Here is a 14,466-nt window from a genome sequence, read left to right as displayed (position 1 = left end):
CCCCCCCCCCCATTTGGCAGATGATGTGAAGCCAAAGTTTGAGATAGGATTTTCTCCTTTCTATTTTATTTCGTATCCTTTATATAATGTAAAAAAAAAAAAAAGGAGTGTGCGTCGCTCTGCTCCTGAACAGGGACAGCTGCCGAGACCGACACCGCAACGCAGCGGTGACAAGTTAATAAGCTTCTCCGCCTGGTTCCATTCTTGCCCCCGCGTAGATTCAATGCAGAAGCATCCTATACAAATATTTAAATCATTATGATAAGAACGTCGCGTATAGCCCTTTGGTCAACATCAACAATTTAAACATAAAGACTTACGTCATATGCATTTTTAACAGCTTGCGCCAGGTACTCCTTTGTTGTTTTATCCCCCCCCTGGGCGTGGCAAAGAAGGGTTATGTGAAGCAACAGGGATGTGGGTCCATATGTGTGTGTTTATGCTTGTCTGTTCATATAACGTTCCTCGCCTATTCTGGGCACCTGCCCATTTGGCCACCTTCCCACCTGCTACACCACTGCTACACCGCTGCCACCCCCCCAGATTTACCACGATGAGGGAATAAGCGGATTATACAAGGGGTTAATACCCATGCTGGCTCACATCATATCGAAGTAAATTTCGTGAAGTGCATATTCTGCTTACCTTGCACGTTTAAAGAGGATGAAGAGGAGAGGAAGTGCCGCATATGTTTTTTTTTTCACTTTTTTTTTCTCTTTTTTTACCGGGCAGGAAGTCCATTTATTACCTACTCGAAAAGATACATTTTGTCATTCGGAGCAGAAGGAGTAGGGACAGAGAAGATCGTGAGAGGTTCTTGGCCGATTATCACACGTCTGCGCGAATGTGCACATGCAGATCGGCTTCCACCCCTTCCTCTCGCAGGAAGAGAACAACGGAGGGGTTCATACAACAAGGGGAAGGCACCTCGCCGCTACGGACACAGATTTGCGGACGGTGGCAACCCTGGAGACGATCATGAAGACGACTGCGAAGACGACCATGGAGACGACCTCGAAGATGACCGCGAAAACGCGACCAACTTCATCGGGGACGAGATCAACTTGCAAGTTGTGCGGCAGATGGATATGGTCAGGGACGATGACGACTCCGTTAAGAAGAAGAAGAAAAAAAAATATTTCCACCTCTCCTTTTACCACAGCTTTTACGAATACCTCAGCTGCGTCCTGTCCTACCCCCTCCTGAACATATCGACCAAATTGATCGTCTTCCAAAACAATTCGGTGTCGCTCATGAACAGTAATGCGGCTGAGAGAGGGGCACTGCCTGTGGCAGTGCCAGATTGGTCTCCGACCCAATCTATCGTCCACCTCTGCCGCCCCGCCGATCATCCACTTCTTTCCCCCTCCCCTCGCAGACCTAAAAGCCCTGGTCCACCTGACCTACCTGTACGACGGAGTCAACGGCTTCTTCAAGGGACTAAACAGCTACCTGCTCATACAGTCGATGGAGAAGATACTTAACTGCTTCCTCTACCGAGCCTTTTCTGACAGCTGCTCGTATGAGAAGGTTCTCACCATTAAGGTGGTCCTATCAAGTTGGTGAAAAGACAGAGGCGAAGCGAAAAGGGGGTGGACCCAGTTCAGCTTTCACCACGTGTGCAGCTGCTCTACCCTTGTGTCTTATCTCTACGCCAACTTTTTTTTTTATTTTTTTTTTTTTTTTTCCCACCTTTTTTCAGCATGCCTGAACACCATCATGGCGCCGTACATTCAGTACTCCATCCTTAACAGGTCCCAGTCGGTCGTGCCGGTAAGGCATTTCCCCTCCTTTTCGATTCGTGCAGGCCTAATCGCTTCAGCTGCGGAGCGGCCTCACAGAGGGAGAGTATATCCATCTTTGTGTGTATACGCAACTGGTGATGACCCCCCGTTTGTTTCTTTCCACCCTCTTCAGGGCCTTTGCCAAGACGCAAGCTTTAGCCATTTTTTTTGCAATTTTCACTGGAAGGTGAGATCCTGTTGTTTTCGCACTGTTGTTTCTTCCTCTTGAACCATATGATGGGGAAGTAGTGTCATTTTGTCTTTTTTTTTTCTTCCCCCTTTTTTTTTTTTTTCCTCTCTTTTTTTTCCTTTTTTTTTGCATTTTTTTCGATTACCGTTCCGCTACCCCCCTGCAGAGTCACCTGTCAAATGTGTCGGTCGGATTAGCCGTTGCTGGGATTCAGCTCATCGTAAGAGGGAGAGAAGGAGGGGCCTCTCGCGGAAGGTCCTGTCACTCTGCATATATGAAGACGTGTTCATATGTACACCTACCTATTTGGGTCCCCCTTTTTTCCTCTTTGCAGATCATCGCGCTGCTCCCGAGGGAAACCCCCAAGAGCGACGAAGTTGTGGACCAGGAAAAGGACGAGTACTTCTGAAAGGGCACATTGTCCCCATTTGGCGCCCCGTGTGGGGGGGAAGAAGAAAATGCAAAAAAGGAATGTGAAACCCCTCCCGTGCGCAGCGCGTTTAGCTTAACATGAACTTAGCTTAGTTTAGCGTGATTTATTTATTTTTTTATTTTATTACATTATTTTATTTCTTTTTTCCAACCGCGTAATAACCCCATTTTAATCCTTCATCCGAAAGGTTCATTTTTAAATGACGAACGGGGGAACCTCCGTATTCTTGTCCTTCTCCCTGCTCTTTCGCTTGAGCTTGTTCTTTTTCTTTTTTTTTTTTTTTTGAAGTCCATTGTGTTGGACTCTGCCAAGGCGAAACCTGTTTGTTTGCGGGAGTGCCAATGACACGTTGTGGTGAGGCTACAATGATCCGTTGTAGATGGGGCAAATGTCTGTGCATTCGGCTGTTCCGGGGGGGATAGTCCATGGATTGGACAGGTCCGTCGCCCCTTCTGTGGCGACTTATGCAAACCGTGTGCACCCACCTGTTGCGCATTTGAATGTGCACTTGCAGGGGACTCTTCGAAATTGGTTTCACCCCTTGGAGGAGGGGAGCTCCAAAAGGAGGTTAACCATTTTGACGAAATTGATGTATGCATTTTGGGGAGGAGAATGAGAAGTTCGCTGCAGGGCGCTGACTAATCACGCGAGGGGCAAGGAAAAAAATGGGGAGTAGAAAAATGGCAAGTACAAAAATGGGAACTGCAAAAAATGGGGAGTAGAAAAATGGGAACTGCAAAAAATGGGGAGTAGAAAAATGAGAACTGCAAAAAATGGGGAGTAGAAAAATGAGAACTGCAAAAAATGGGAAGTACCTACTGGCACACACATTCGCAGCGCCTGCAATTGCTTTGAGGGGTCGTCTTTATGGTCGTCTCACCCCTTCCTTTCGTGAAAAAAGAAAAAAAAAAAAAAAACAGTGTGGCATCCGCCGCCGAAGTCCCGCGCTTGCGCCTGCGCCCGCTCCTCGCGTGCCCCTCGTCTTTATGTCTCACATTTGCTAAAGCCCCGTGCCCACGCCGAAGGAGGTGCCTAAACGTTGGAAGGGAAGCCGACTGGAGCACACTAAAACCTTTGTAACGCATTCAACGTGACTGTCCATACGTCCACAATATTTTCCTCCCTTTATACATAACTCACCGGTAGGGAACCTTTCCCCTTTGGTTCACACAAAATTGAAAATGCAGAAAGGTTTCTATACATTCTGCAGGGGAAACTGACAGGGGTGAATTTCTTTTTTTTTTTTTAAGAATTTCCCTGGTGTGAGAAATTCAAGCCATCTTCCCTCCCCCCTTATCAGCCGTTTTGTCATTTCATCCCCCCAAGCTGCGACAGCATCGAGATAGTGACTCGGCGAAGAGGCCAATCGAGGAAGGTGTGTACCATCGTACGGGTTGGTCACTTCGCGCAGTCTTCCACTTGTATTTGTTTTTTCTTCCTTTTTGTTCCTCCATTTTTTTATGTTTTCTGTTTTGTTGTTCCTCCATTTTTTATGTTTTCTCTTTTTTTTTTTTTTTCCCCGCTTAGGTGTTGTTCCCAATTCCCCATTTAGAAACACCCTCCCTGTGAGGTGCCAAAGGGACGACTGGCGCTGCTTTCGTTTGAAGAGGACCGACTGGGTGACACGCTACATGTTGTTGGGCGGGTAAATATGTCATGGGTGTGGGGGTTCCCTTGACTGGGGCACAGCGATGGTCCCCGTGGCAGTCACCGTGATGGTCCTCGTGACAACCCATTAGCGTGTTATACACACATGCACGCACACCCCCTTCATGGGTCCACTTCCCTCGTCCACCTCTTCCCCCGCAGTAGCGCTGACCTCTTCGAGCAGTCTGTGCCCTTACAGCCCGTCACAAGCACCAACGCGATCGAGCAGTCAAACGGTGAAATAGGGAAACCGCCAAACAGCCAAACGGCCAAACAGCCAAAAGGCCAAACAGCTAAATAGCCAAACAGCTAAATAGCCAAACAGCTAATAGCCAAACTGCTTTTTTTTTTTTTTTTTTTCCTTTTATTGGCACTACTATTCCAAGGTTTGTTACAAAAAAAAAATAAAATAAAAATAAACCCCGCGTTGTGAGGTTTTACAATTCTCACGTCCCCCCCGCGTTTCCCAGTTGGTATCTGACTTTTCTCGATTTCCTTCCGCTTTGTTCTGCCCCTTTATTTTGTTACTTTCCCACCCAGCGCTATTTCACACAACACCACGAATGTACACAAAATGGGACATAAAAAAAAACAAAACAAATCTTCGCGGCCACCGTTGTAGAAACAGCAACACATTCGCACACACATGTGAGCGTGTAATTTGTGCGTACTGCTAACGTGCGTTTTCTTTTGTTCTGTTTTGTTCTTTTTTTTTTTCTTTTTTTTCTTTTTTTTTTTTTCTTTTTTCTTGTTTATTACTACCCCGTTGTTTATATTTTTTTCGTTCTGCTAAGCGGCATTGTGTTAATCGTCTTTACGCAAAACATTTTTCCGTCCGTTTCTGTTTCTTTTTCTGTTTGTGTTTTTTTTTTTTAACTGCTTCATTTCTGGTTGGCTAGTTGTTCCCTTCGTTTTTGCCCCCGTCTCGCATCCTTAGAAACGCTAAGCTGCGAAACGGCCGAACTGCTAAACCGTGAAACGGTGAAACCTCCTGACTGCATCACCGCTTCGCTTCACCGCTTCGCTTCACCGCTTCACGGCTACCGCCCCTCTTAGATGCTCTCCTCCGCAGCCCCCAAAAGGTACAAGTTCGACCCTAGGGGAAATCTGACCCAAGTAAACTTCCTCGCGTGCAAAAGCGTCGTCCCACCGCAGAAACACATCAACTCGAAGAATAGCCTCACCTGCTCCACCAGCATAATCCCTGAGTTCCACGAGACGACACACGACTGCACCACTTCCAAGATGGCTATGTCACAGGAAAACATTTTCGAAGCAGAACCGATAAGTACAAGCTCCTATGCACATGGAGGGGGGGGACGACCCTCCTTACTCAGCATGAATATGATCCATAGTGGCAGCGGTGGAAACGATCCATCCCAGTACGGACCAGATGAGTATGCAAACGTGAATATGATGCAGACTGGATTAGCTGGGCCTCAAATGAACAACGCCCCATTGATTTTTGTAGATGGAGCTCCGTACTGTCCACAGGACGTAGGACAAGGAATGGACCCCGGAGTGGTGGCTGTGTCCAATGCTCTCTTCGCATACAACAGCGCGTTTCAATCTATTCCCATAAAGACCTCTCCCAATGTATTTCGACGAAGGACAAAGGGGGAAGGCAACTCCGAGTGGTGCAATGCCTTTGTCACGAGAGTCGACCCCTGCGAGTGTGGAGACCCCGATGAACAATTCAAGCCCTACGAGGTCACCAAGTATTACGACGACGGCCAGGTGAAGACCGTCTTCAACTTTGACCAGGACTCCGCTCCGCAGGAGCAGCCCCTCTGAGGAGCATAGAAGTTAGGAAGGGGGGGGAAAACCTCACGCCCGGGAGTGACTCTGGCGCGGGAATTTGTTGCTTGCACCCCGCGCGTAGCGCTGCTTTTAAAGGGGTAGCGAGTAAGACACACAACGCCCAGCCTGGCGTGTTCCCTTTCCCCCATCCCGTCCCCTTGCATGGCTTTATTCATCCGTCGCGGTTGATTTAACTTCACCGCCGTCTGACCCAACCGGGCGACACGCGCATTTGTAGCTACGTGCGTCCATGTGTACCTGATTTTTTTCCCCCTCTTTTCTTCCGCGGCTACCTGTATGTGCACACCTGTGTTGTTCATCCTGGCCAGGCAGCTTGTCTGAAGTGTCTTTTTTAATTACGCCTCCACACCAGCGCGTCGCCCCTTTTTTTTTTTTTTTTTTTTTTTCGAGCCGACGCGGCATGAGAAGTAACCCCAACGGAGTATTATACTCCCTTCGCCTTTAAAGGAAACAAAATTTGAACAAAAAATTGGAAGCGGCTTCTATGCACCACCAATGTGTGTCCATCATGAGGTAAAGGGGTGGGAGGATGGACAAGGGAAGTAACTTTCAAGCAGTGAAAGCGCACCTTTTATTGTGTCACTGGAAGTTGGGTAAGCTTGACCCGATAGGAAGTGGAAGAGTAGCCAGGTTTAAAGGACCTTGCGGGTGGGGGGCACTCCCAGGTGCTTCTTTTATTTATTTGTTCCTTCTATTTGTTCCTTTTATTTGTTCCTCTTATTCGTTCCTCTTATTTCTTCGTTTTATTTTTTTTTTTCCTGGCTGCGCTGTGGTGTACATACAGCTGCCACCAAGCCGGGAAGTGAGCAACTGCAGGAAGTAAACATTCAAGGGGAAGGTCAGTGGTGCTGGGCTGATCGGCCTTGCACGTCATCGTAGCGTGTTCATTGCTGCTTCGCTTTCATTGCTACTTCTACTTCACCGCGGCTTCTCCTTCTCCGCTGCCCCTCTTCAAACTGAAGTTCCATCGAGTTCGCATTTCTGTCTAACTCATTTATTAAAACGACGACCTGTGCACATTTGGAAGAAACACCTGCGACGAACCGCCACAAAGCTGAGGTTCTCGTTTCGACTTGTTGTTTTGTTTTGTTTTGTTTTGTTTTTTTTTTTTGTTCTTTTTCTTCTTTTTTTCCTTTTTTTTTGTCGCGTCTTTTCGCCGTCCCACAGGAGAAGGCGATAACGACAACGCAACTGCAGGTGTAAGACCGCTTTGCCGATTTCTTGTCCCTCCTTGCGAACAGCCAAGTGCAGAGGACATCGGTGACTGCATTCCATGCACCCCAAAGGAGGAAGAATGGCAAAGACCACGTATTTGGCCCTGTTTTGTTTCTGCGTGCTGAAGGGCATCTGCGTCCTTGGGAGGGATCCCGAAAGTGGACTGGAGAGGATAACAGAGTTTAGGCAGCAGCACAGGAAGACGCTGGACGGGAGGCTATGCGCTGCTGCCTTCCTGCACGACGACCAGACATACACGGACTGTACCAGCGCGACTTCTCCTGACGGGACTAGCGGTTTGTGTAGAGTGCAGAGCGCCCCCAGGGTGTAGTGGAGCGGCAGTGGAGAGGGAAGTGTGGTTAAGCGTGGGAAACATACCACCACCACACGCGTCACTGTACAGGGGGGAAAGAGGCACAGGAGAGCAGCTCCTCGTGTAGAGCTAGTACTTCTCACCGTAAACTTGCCCCTTTTTTTACATTCTCATCCCTTCACTTTGACTACCCCCTACAAAACCAACCCTGCAGGGAGAGAATGGTGTTACGTGGAAGTGCAGCTACTGGGGAAGGGGTCCCGTGACTGGGACTACTGTGCGAATGAAGTGAACTACAACAAGCTGAGGCTTCATGCGAAGAAGGTTTTCGAAGATAAGTCTATCGAGGCAGATCGATTGAAAGAGAGATTGCACGTGCTGAACAGCCGAGTGCATAGTATGTTACAAAAATATGACTCCGTGTGTGGAAGCAAGCACCAAGTGGTAGCCTCCAGAATAGGAAAAATAAACCAGTGGGTTGAGACCAGTGTAGAATCTCTAAAGCGAATTGAAGAAAACGCTACCGATTTAGACGCAACGAAAAATATAATGGATAAAGTACAGATGGAGATGAAACGAGAAAGTAATGGATTCATAGATGCAGAACACAACTGTGAGCATCTTGATGGGTATGAAAAGGAACCGCACAGTGATGGGCTCAAAGTGTCCTACTTTAATAACCCCTTCTTAGAAGGAATCCCAGTGGAGAGTAAAATGGAGAAGAAAATCAACTTTGCCTTCAGCAATAGAGGACCATTGGAGATGATATCTCCCTACAGATACTCCCTCCGATATGAGGGGTACCTAATGATTCCACACAATGGGTTGTACACCTTTACAATCGAGACGAACTGCTACGCGAGGCTGCTATTAAACGGGAAGGTTGTCCTCTCACACGGGTTTGCGGAATCAGGTAGAAAAGAAGGGAGAGGAGGAATGGAGCCGACACAGACGTTTAGTAGAGGGGACCAGTCCTCATTGGAGTTACCAGGGGGAGGGAAGGCTTCCTTGCTGGATCTCCATGGGGGAGTCGTCTCTACGTTAGTCCAAATGAATGACGAACCGAGCAACGTAGTGAAGGTGTCCAAGCCAATCGAGCTGGTCGGGGGAGAAAAGAGTAGGTTCATCTTAGAAGTGTCCCACTCGTCTCACTTGAATTACGAGAATGGGGGGTCCTCTCCACATGGGGATCGCGGCCAAAAGGACGAAACCTCCTCAGCGACCTCCTTCGCATTATTTTGGCAGTCCAGCAGAATGGATAGGCAGCCCATTCAGAGTAGCTACCTATTCCAGGATAATGTGGTCCCTCCCGTGAGGTTCTCCGCACTGGATGCAGACCTCTTCGACATCGGAGTAGTGAACAAAGAAGAGCCCGTCTTTATGGACGATGCCAACTGGGTGATCAGCAGCATACCGAGTAAGTACGTCGGTTTGCATCTGCTGAAGACGAATTTTAGACCCCATTTTTCACACTTCTCTGTATCTATGAACACGGGTTGCAATATCTACATCGCTGCACCGGTAGGGGAGATCTTCCCCCTGAGTCCGTCCAAAGATGGAACGACGTGGAGAGCATTCGACACGGACGACGACACGGTGGAAGTGGTTCAAAATGTAACAAAGGAGAAGAAGATGTTTAAGCTCAAGTTCATTCCTCTGAGGAATGAGACGGTCTTAAGATTTGATGTCCTTGTTGGAGTTCCCTTTTGGATTATGTCACAAGGGAGGAAAATCTTACCAACAATCTGTCCGGGGGATGAGGAGGTATTGTCGAACCCACAGAATGAGGCGTTTAAAGAGTGTACCGCATCGAGTAGTCTATCTCCTGAATTTGACTGCCTAGCTGGATTGAGCACGTATCATAGAGATAAGAAGAATCACACGTGGAGGAGTTCCAATGGATCTATAGGTCAGTTTATAAAGATCTACTTTAAGAAGCCTGTACAGATTAGTAAGTTTAAGTTTAAGCCCAGAGATGACATGCTGACTTGGCCGTCGGAAGTGGCTCTCCATTTTGATGATGATGAGGAGCTAGTCCTACCAATCCTGCACACAAACAATATGGACCATAATACGACTCGGTTAGAACATCCAATCATTACTACATCGGTGAAGATAGAAGTGAGGGACATGTTTGAAAGAGGAAATGAAAATATGAATAACACAGGGGGTTCTTTCGAATTAATTGGAAGCAGATGCGACCTGATGGAAGACGATTATATGACTCATCATGCAGTGATAGACATAACCCAGTGTGGAAGCACGTTAAATACGATGCCAGATGTTATGCCTTTGATGAAGGGGAACAAAGTACTTGCCATTTGTCATCCTAACTGTTTGGAGAACGTCGATAAGGAAGTTGCTTACGGGTCCGAATTTTACTCGACCGATTCAGCTATATGTAAGGCGGCGATACACGCAGGGGTATGCAACCGTGATGAGAAAGACAGCTGCCACTTCCTAATTGTAGTGAATTCTGGTCAGGCAAACTTCGTCGGAACGTTGCAGAATAATGTCATGTCTCTCAGTCGAAGCGGTAACTCGGATTTCTCATTTTCCCTCTCCCGTGCGTTCCCCACTCGGGGTGGTTCCAACGGGTCCTACGGAGGGAGCACTCCGAGTAGCTACTCCGTCGTGTTTAAGTCAAGTGACAATTTTGCTTTACCGAACGGGTTCTTAGTCGACTCGGGGAGAGAGTTCACCGACTACGGGAGCTTTGGTTACGGATGGAAGGAGGCAGTGCGGTCTACTTCGTCTTCCCCTACCTCTACTTCGTCTTCCCCTACCTCTACTTCGTCTTCCTCTACCTCTACTTCTTCTGTTAGTTCTACTTCGTCTTCTTCTACTTCCCCACCGCTAGCAGAATCGATCTCCCTCAAGGGGAACTCCCCATTCGCGGGGCTCTCCTCCGGTGGGATCGAATTTCCCCCTGCCTCAGCTAGCCAAAATTGTATTTCCGAACTGAACTGCCAGGCCAACTTCTGGAAGTTTCAGACACACGAAAATGGCACCTACTCGGTGCAGGTGCTAGTGGGGAATAAGACATCCCCTGAGAAGCAGAAGGCCTTTGTCGAAGTGAATGGCATTCCCATCATAAAGGGGGTAGAACTTGGACGTGACGAGGTGTTTGTCGCCACGGAGAGCGTCCAGGTGACGAACAGGTCCCTCGTCTTCACGTCCACTTGCCTCGGCGGGGAGAGCGCCTGCGCGCGGGCGCAGGTCAGCATCCTGGCCGTTCAGATAGTGAAGGGATAAGGGGTGTGTGTGAAGGGGCCCTTTGCTGTCTCTGCTGAGTTACCGTTAGGCCTCAGGCCAACTATTTTGACCTGCACCGTTTTCCCCGCGTGTCGGTGGGCCGATTTGCCTGAACTGTGCAGGTGAAAATCGTTCGCGTGGCGCAATTTTGTCTCGTTGCATCGGCGTTGCGCTCCTCAATGAGGGGCGCTTTCTACAAACTTTTTTTTTAAACACCCACTTTGGTGGCACCGCTAAGCAGACACACAGCAGCGACGTTGGATGGGAAAAAATAAAATAAGACAAAATAAAACAAAATAAAGCAAAATGAAATAAGTTACAATAACGTAACATAAAAGTAAGATAACTAGTAGTGCGGAACCACTTGCATGTTATCATCATTTTGGTGGTTCCCCACCGAGTGGACTCTCCACTTTTTCTTTCCCCTTTTCTTTCCCCGGTTTCTCCTTCTTCTTTCCTTTCCGCTTTTTTTTTATTCTTCCTGGCCCTCCTCCTGCGGCACCATGCAGTGGAGCTTAAAGCGGGAGAGGACACTGGTGAGGCCGCCAATAGCCACTCCGCAGCAACCCAGGTCGAAGAGGGGCAAAGCTTTCAGAGTAAACCCTGGAGGCAAATGAAAAATGCATCTAGAAGTCAGCGTAACTTGATATAGTCGTATGTACTCCTTCGGTCTCGTTATATGAGCAGGTAAGTAGGGAAGGTAGACGGAGTTAAATTGTGTCTTCCACCATTCACCTAGGAATTCTCCAATCTCGATGGGGTCTTCTTGTTCTTTCTCTTCCGAATTCAGATGGCTAGTCGAGAAATGCATGTCCTTAATCTGATTTATATACTTTTGTAGCTTCCTTTTTAGTACTTCCCTGGGCTTCTCCCACGATCTGTACTTACCACTTAGAAGGTAGTATGTCTGATTCTCTATATTCTGTAACAGAAGAAGGTGTGGGTACTCATATCTGTGACATAGGATAATTGCCAATGCTGAGTTTCGGATGCCATTTTCATTATATGCGTTTATCCGTTTCTTGCATTTGTCCATATCCATGATGAATTTACTTTTTAGTTTTTCAACAATGTTAAATTCGTAGTTGGTTTGGGGATATACCAGCCACTCGGACTTCCCCTCCCGCCCGCCGAGGTTGGCGACATTAGCGGGGGTAGCGGCGTCGGCGGGGGTAGCTGCATTGGCTGGGTTGACCGGGGTGATCGGGTTGTCCGGGCTCACCTGCCCCCCTTGGCCGGCCGTGGGCGTGCCGCTGGACGTGAGCATCTCTTCTACGGAATGGAGGATCGGCCGCTGTTCCCTTCGGTGGGGAAGCGACGGCTCTGTCCCATTTGTTCCGCTCAGGAGCGCTTCGGATGGTGGTTGCACTGGTAAGGGGTACGTACGTATATGCGCACGGTATGCCTCCTTCAGGGCGGGGAGGGGCTCTCCTCAACGCCAAAGGGGCTTAACCATAGGCGAACTGAATGGGTCCCTGGCGGACAAGCCTTCACAGGAACAGATGGCAGCCTTCCACGGTTTGGACTATGTTTCACATTACGTTGCAGGGCCAACGCAGCTGTGGTTAGGAGAGGGCTTTGCTGCCTAATGGGAAGTGTACCCCTTACACGTCGTCCTCGCTCTGCCTCTTTTTGATAAAACTTTTTCTATCTTGGTTGGTGCTGTTCGTCGCCCCCCCCCGTTTTGCCGCACCACCGATGTTTTGATGCACCGTTTCGCCCATGCACCCACTGCCTTTTGCTGGTCCCTCTCTGGGGTATCAACCTTCCCCGCGTGGAGACCACACCACATTGCACGTTTTTCCTCTCGTTTTGCTCGTCGCAACGAACGTTGGTCGGATTAGAAGTGGCCGCTCCAGGGATGCACGTAGCGTTGTTACCAATGTGGGTCATACTTTGATACGAAGCGGCAGCCGCTGTGATTGCGCGCAGTGGGAAGTCCCCCCTGACGGGCACACCTCCGCACAGATGAGTTGTACGTAACGTGCATGCCTACACGTTTGGGATGGTTCTCCTCCTGAGGCAGGAAACATTTGTGGGGGACGCCCCTCCCTAGCCCCGTCGCCTTTAACGTGTTCCCGTAAAGGGTCACTGCTTAAGAGTAGCTCCCCCCCTGTAGCAATCACCCCGCTGTTAATACCTCCCTTTAGGTTGTGCCTTTTTTGCAAAAAAAAAAAAAAGTTGTGATGGCGCATTGGCGAGAGCATCGATTAGCACATCGACTAGCGCAATGACTAGCTCGGTGGCCTGCTGGGAGGCCGCTCCCCTCAGGCCGGCTTCTCCTTCTCGACGTGCTTCAGCCCCGCGCATACGTAGCGGTCGTAGAAGTATTTCCCGAAAAGGAGCAAATACGACGTGTACATAACGACCGCGTAAGCGACATTCCTCCTGCACACGTAATGGCCATAATCGAAGGTAAACTTGTGCTGCATTTTTCGAATGACTCGGAGGTGCCAGTAGGTGTTGAATTTGTAATTGTACGTTATGTAGAGACAGTAAAGTGTGAGGAGGATGCCTAAGAGCATCTGTAAAATCTGAAGCAAGGTAACCAAGATATTCCAACATAAGGGCTTCCTCCTCACAGTGGTCATCGCATAGTAGGTATACATAATGGTGTGTACAATTGCGTTAATAATGATGAAGGTGAATCCTGCGGGTACTTCGGCATAGTAAGTGTGCCATGTGTATAGAAGGACGCTTGAGTGATGGAACCAGTGCAAGAGAGTGATTCTCTTTTTTCTCAATATTAAGAATAGCGTGTCTGCTAGCTCAACGAATTTTGACAGGATAAAGAGACAGACCCACAGACCGGAGGTGCCAAAGGCGTTGGTATATATAGGGGGGATGATCAGCAACCCGGTGAAGGTGTACTTCGAAATGGCATAGATCAGAACTGGGGTTAGCTTCACTACGACGATTAGGTTGAAGAAGGACAACAGGACATTCCATAGGAAGACTACTCTGCGCAGATCGAATTCCTTTCTGTTTTTCATTCCGGCGGGACCGTATTTGCACATGAGGAGGTAGAGCAGCACGATGAGGGGGCACGCCAGAAACTTGCCGTGCACCAGCTGAATGAATCCGAACGGCTTGAAGTTGCGCTCCCTGCGAGGGGGAAGCGATAAAGAGTGGAAGAAGCGGTGAAGATTTGAAGTAGTGTAGATTTGAAGTAGTGTAGATTTGGAGTAGTGTAGATTTGGAGTAGTGTAGATTCGAAGTGGCCTACAGTTGAAGCGGTGAAGATTTGAAGCTGTCAACTGTTTCGGATGCGCCTCTTATCGGGCCTAGCATCATTGCTTCGCCACCTCTCCACCACGTCTGCTTCGCCGCTGCTTCGCCGCTGCTTCCCTTCTGCCGCTCATCGAGCTGCCCCCCGTCGACCTACCACTGGAAGCTGATCCAAGCGCAGAAGGGAAAAACATCTTCGATCCTGAAGGCGGGCTGCGTGGGGTAGTTGCGAATGTCTCCCAGGATGCGGAAGTATCCAGAGTCGTTCGTTTTGATCACCATGTTGCTTATCATCAAGTCCGGTGGCCTGGTCCTGTTAGCGTAGCTCAGCGGTTTGTTAACCGTCCTTAGCGAAGTTGTTCGCCTGTTTCTCAACTGCCGTTTGGGCGATTTTCTCGGATTCCTGCTTGGCTTTCTTCTCGCCTTCCTTCCTGTCCGCCTGCCTCCGCGATCCTTCCTCGAGGGGGTAGTTTTCCCCGTGGAAGTGACTCCTCCGCGGCGGGTTCCACTTCTAGACGCGCGTCCGCCGCGTTCACTCAGCTTGGCCAAGGGTGAAGGGGCACACCAAGTCGGAAAAAAA

General features: G+C 48.8%; 6 protein-coding genes across 6 annotated transcripts in view; 4 read left to right on the top strand and 2 right to left on the bottom strand.

Annotated features, from left to right (window-relative positions):
* Positions 1–2,383, top strand: part of C922_04886 (hypothetical protein) — a gene marked incomplete at both ends in the record, with an annotated part of 2,755 nt that extends 372 nt beyond the window's left edge. The window contains 10 exons of the mRNA XM_008820460.1: positions 219–350; positions 544–614; positions 733–788; positions 886–957; positions 997–1,260; positions 1,379–1,558; positions 1,703–1,773; positions 1,918–1,971; positions 2,141–2,194; positions 2,309–2,383. Of these exons, the coding sequence (XP_008818682.1) occupies positions 219–350; positions 544–614; positions 733–788; positions 886–957; positions 997–1,260; positions 1,379–1,558; positions 1,703–1,773; positions 1,918–1,971; positions 2,141–2,194; positions 2,309–2,383 (1,029 nt within the window). The remainder of the gene's footprint in view (positions 1–218; positions 351–543; positions 615–732; positions 789–885; positions 958–996; positions 1,261–1,378; positions 1,559–1,702; positions 1,774–1,917; positions 1,972–2,140; positions 2,195–2,308) is intronic.
* A 1,205-nt stretch (positions 2,384–3,588) lies between these two features.
* C922_04885 (hypothetical protein) lies at positions 3,589–4,355 on the top strand (the record flags this gene model as incomplete). Its single annotated transcript, XM_008820459.1, has 4 exons — positions 3,589–3,598; positions 3,708–3,782; positions 3,935–4,052; positions 4,217–4,355. 4 exons carry the CDS (start codon positions 3,589–3,591, stop codon positions 4,353–4,355), a joined length of 342 nt encoding a protein of 113 aa, XP_008818681.1.
* Positions 4,356–5,110: 755 nt separating this feature from the next.
* C922_04884 (hypothetical protein) lies at positions 5,111–5,848 on the top strand (the record flags this gene model as incomplete). The annotated part of the gene is made up of 1 exon (XM_008820458.1): positions 5,111–5,848. The coding sequence occupies one exon, from the start codon at positions 5,111–5,113 to the stop codon at positions 5,846–5,848; it is 738 nt and encodes a 245-aa protein (XP_008818680.1).
* A 1,321-nt stretch (positions 5,849–7,169) lies between these two features.
* C922_04883 (hypothetical protein) lies at positions 7,170–10,658 on the top strand (the record flags this gene model as incomplete). Its single annotated transcript, XM_008820457.1, has 3 exons — positions 7,170–7,386; positions 7,618–10,122; positions 10,267–10,658. 3 exons carry the CDS (start codon positions 7,170–7,172, stop codon positions 10,656–10,658), a joined length of 3,114 nt encoding a protein of 1,037 aa, XP_008818679.1.
* Positions 10,659–11,130: 472 nt separating this feature from the next.
* Positions 11,131–11,925, bottom strand: C922_04882 (hypothetical protein; the record flags this gene model as incomplete). The annotated part of the gene is made up of 1 exon (XM_008820456.1): positions 11,131–11,925. The coding sequence occupies one exon, from the start codon at positions 11,923–11,925 to the stop codon at positions 11,131–11,133; it is 795 nt and encodes a 264-aa protein (XP_008818678.1).
* A 1,000-nt stretch (positions 11,926–12,925) lies between these two features.
* Positions 12,926–14,168, bottom strand: C922_04881 (hypothetical protein; the record flags this gene model as incomplete). Its single annotated transcript, XM_008820455.1, has 2 exons — positions 12,926–13,763; positions 14,044–14,168. 2 exons carry the CDS (start codon positions 14,166–14,168, stop codon positions 12,926–12,928), a joined length of 963 nt encoding a protein of 320 aa, XP_008818677.1.
* Positions 14,169–14,466: the final 298 nt, after the last annotated feature.

Source organism: Plasmodium inui, assembly GCF_000524495.1.
Source record: "Plasmodium inui San Antonio 1 unplaced genomic scaffold supercont1.31, whole genome shotgun sequence".
NCBI classification, from domain to species: Eukaryota; Apicomplexa; class Aconoidasida; order Haemosporida; family Plasmodiidae; genus Plasmodium; species Plasmodium inui.
Note: the sequence above shows the minus strand (reverse complement) of the source record. Positions and strands in the feature narration are given on the sequence as shown.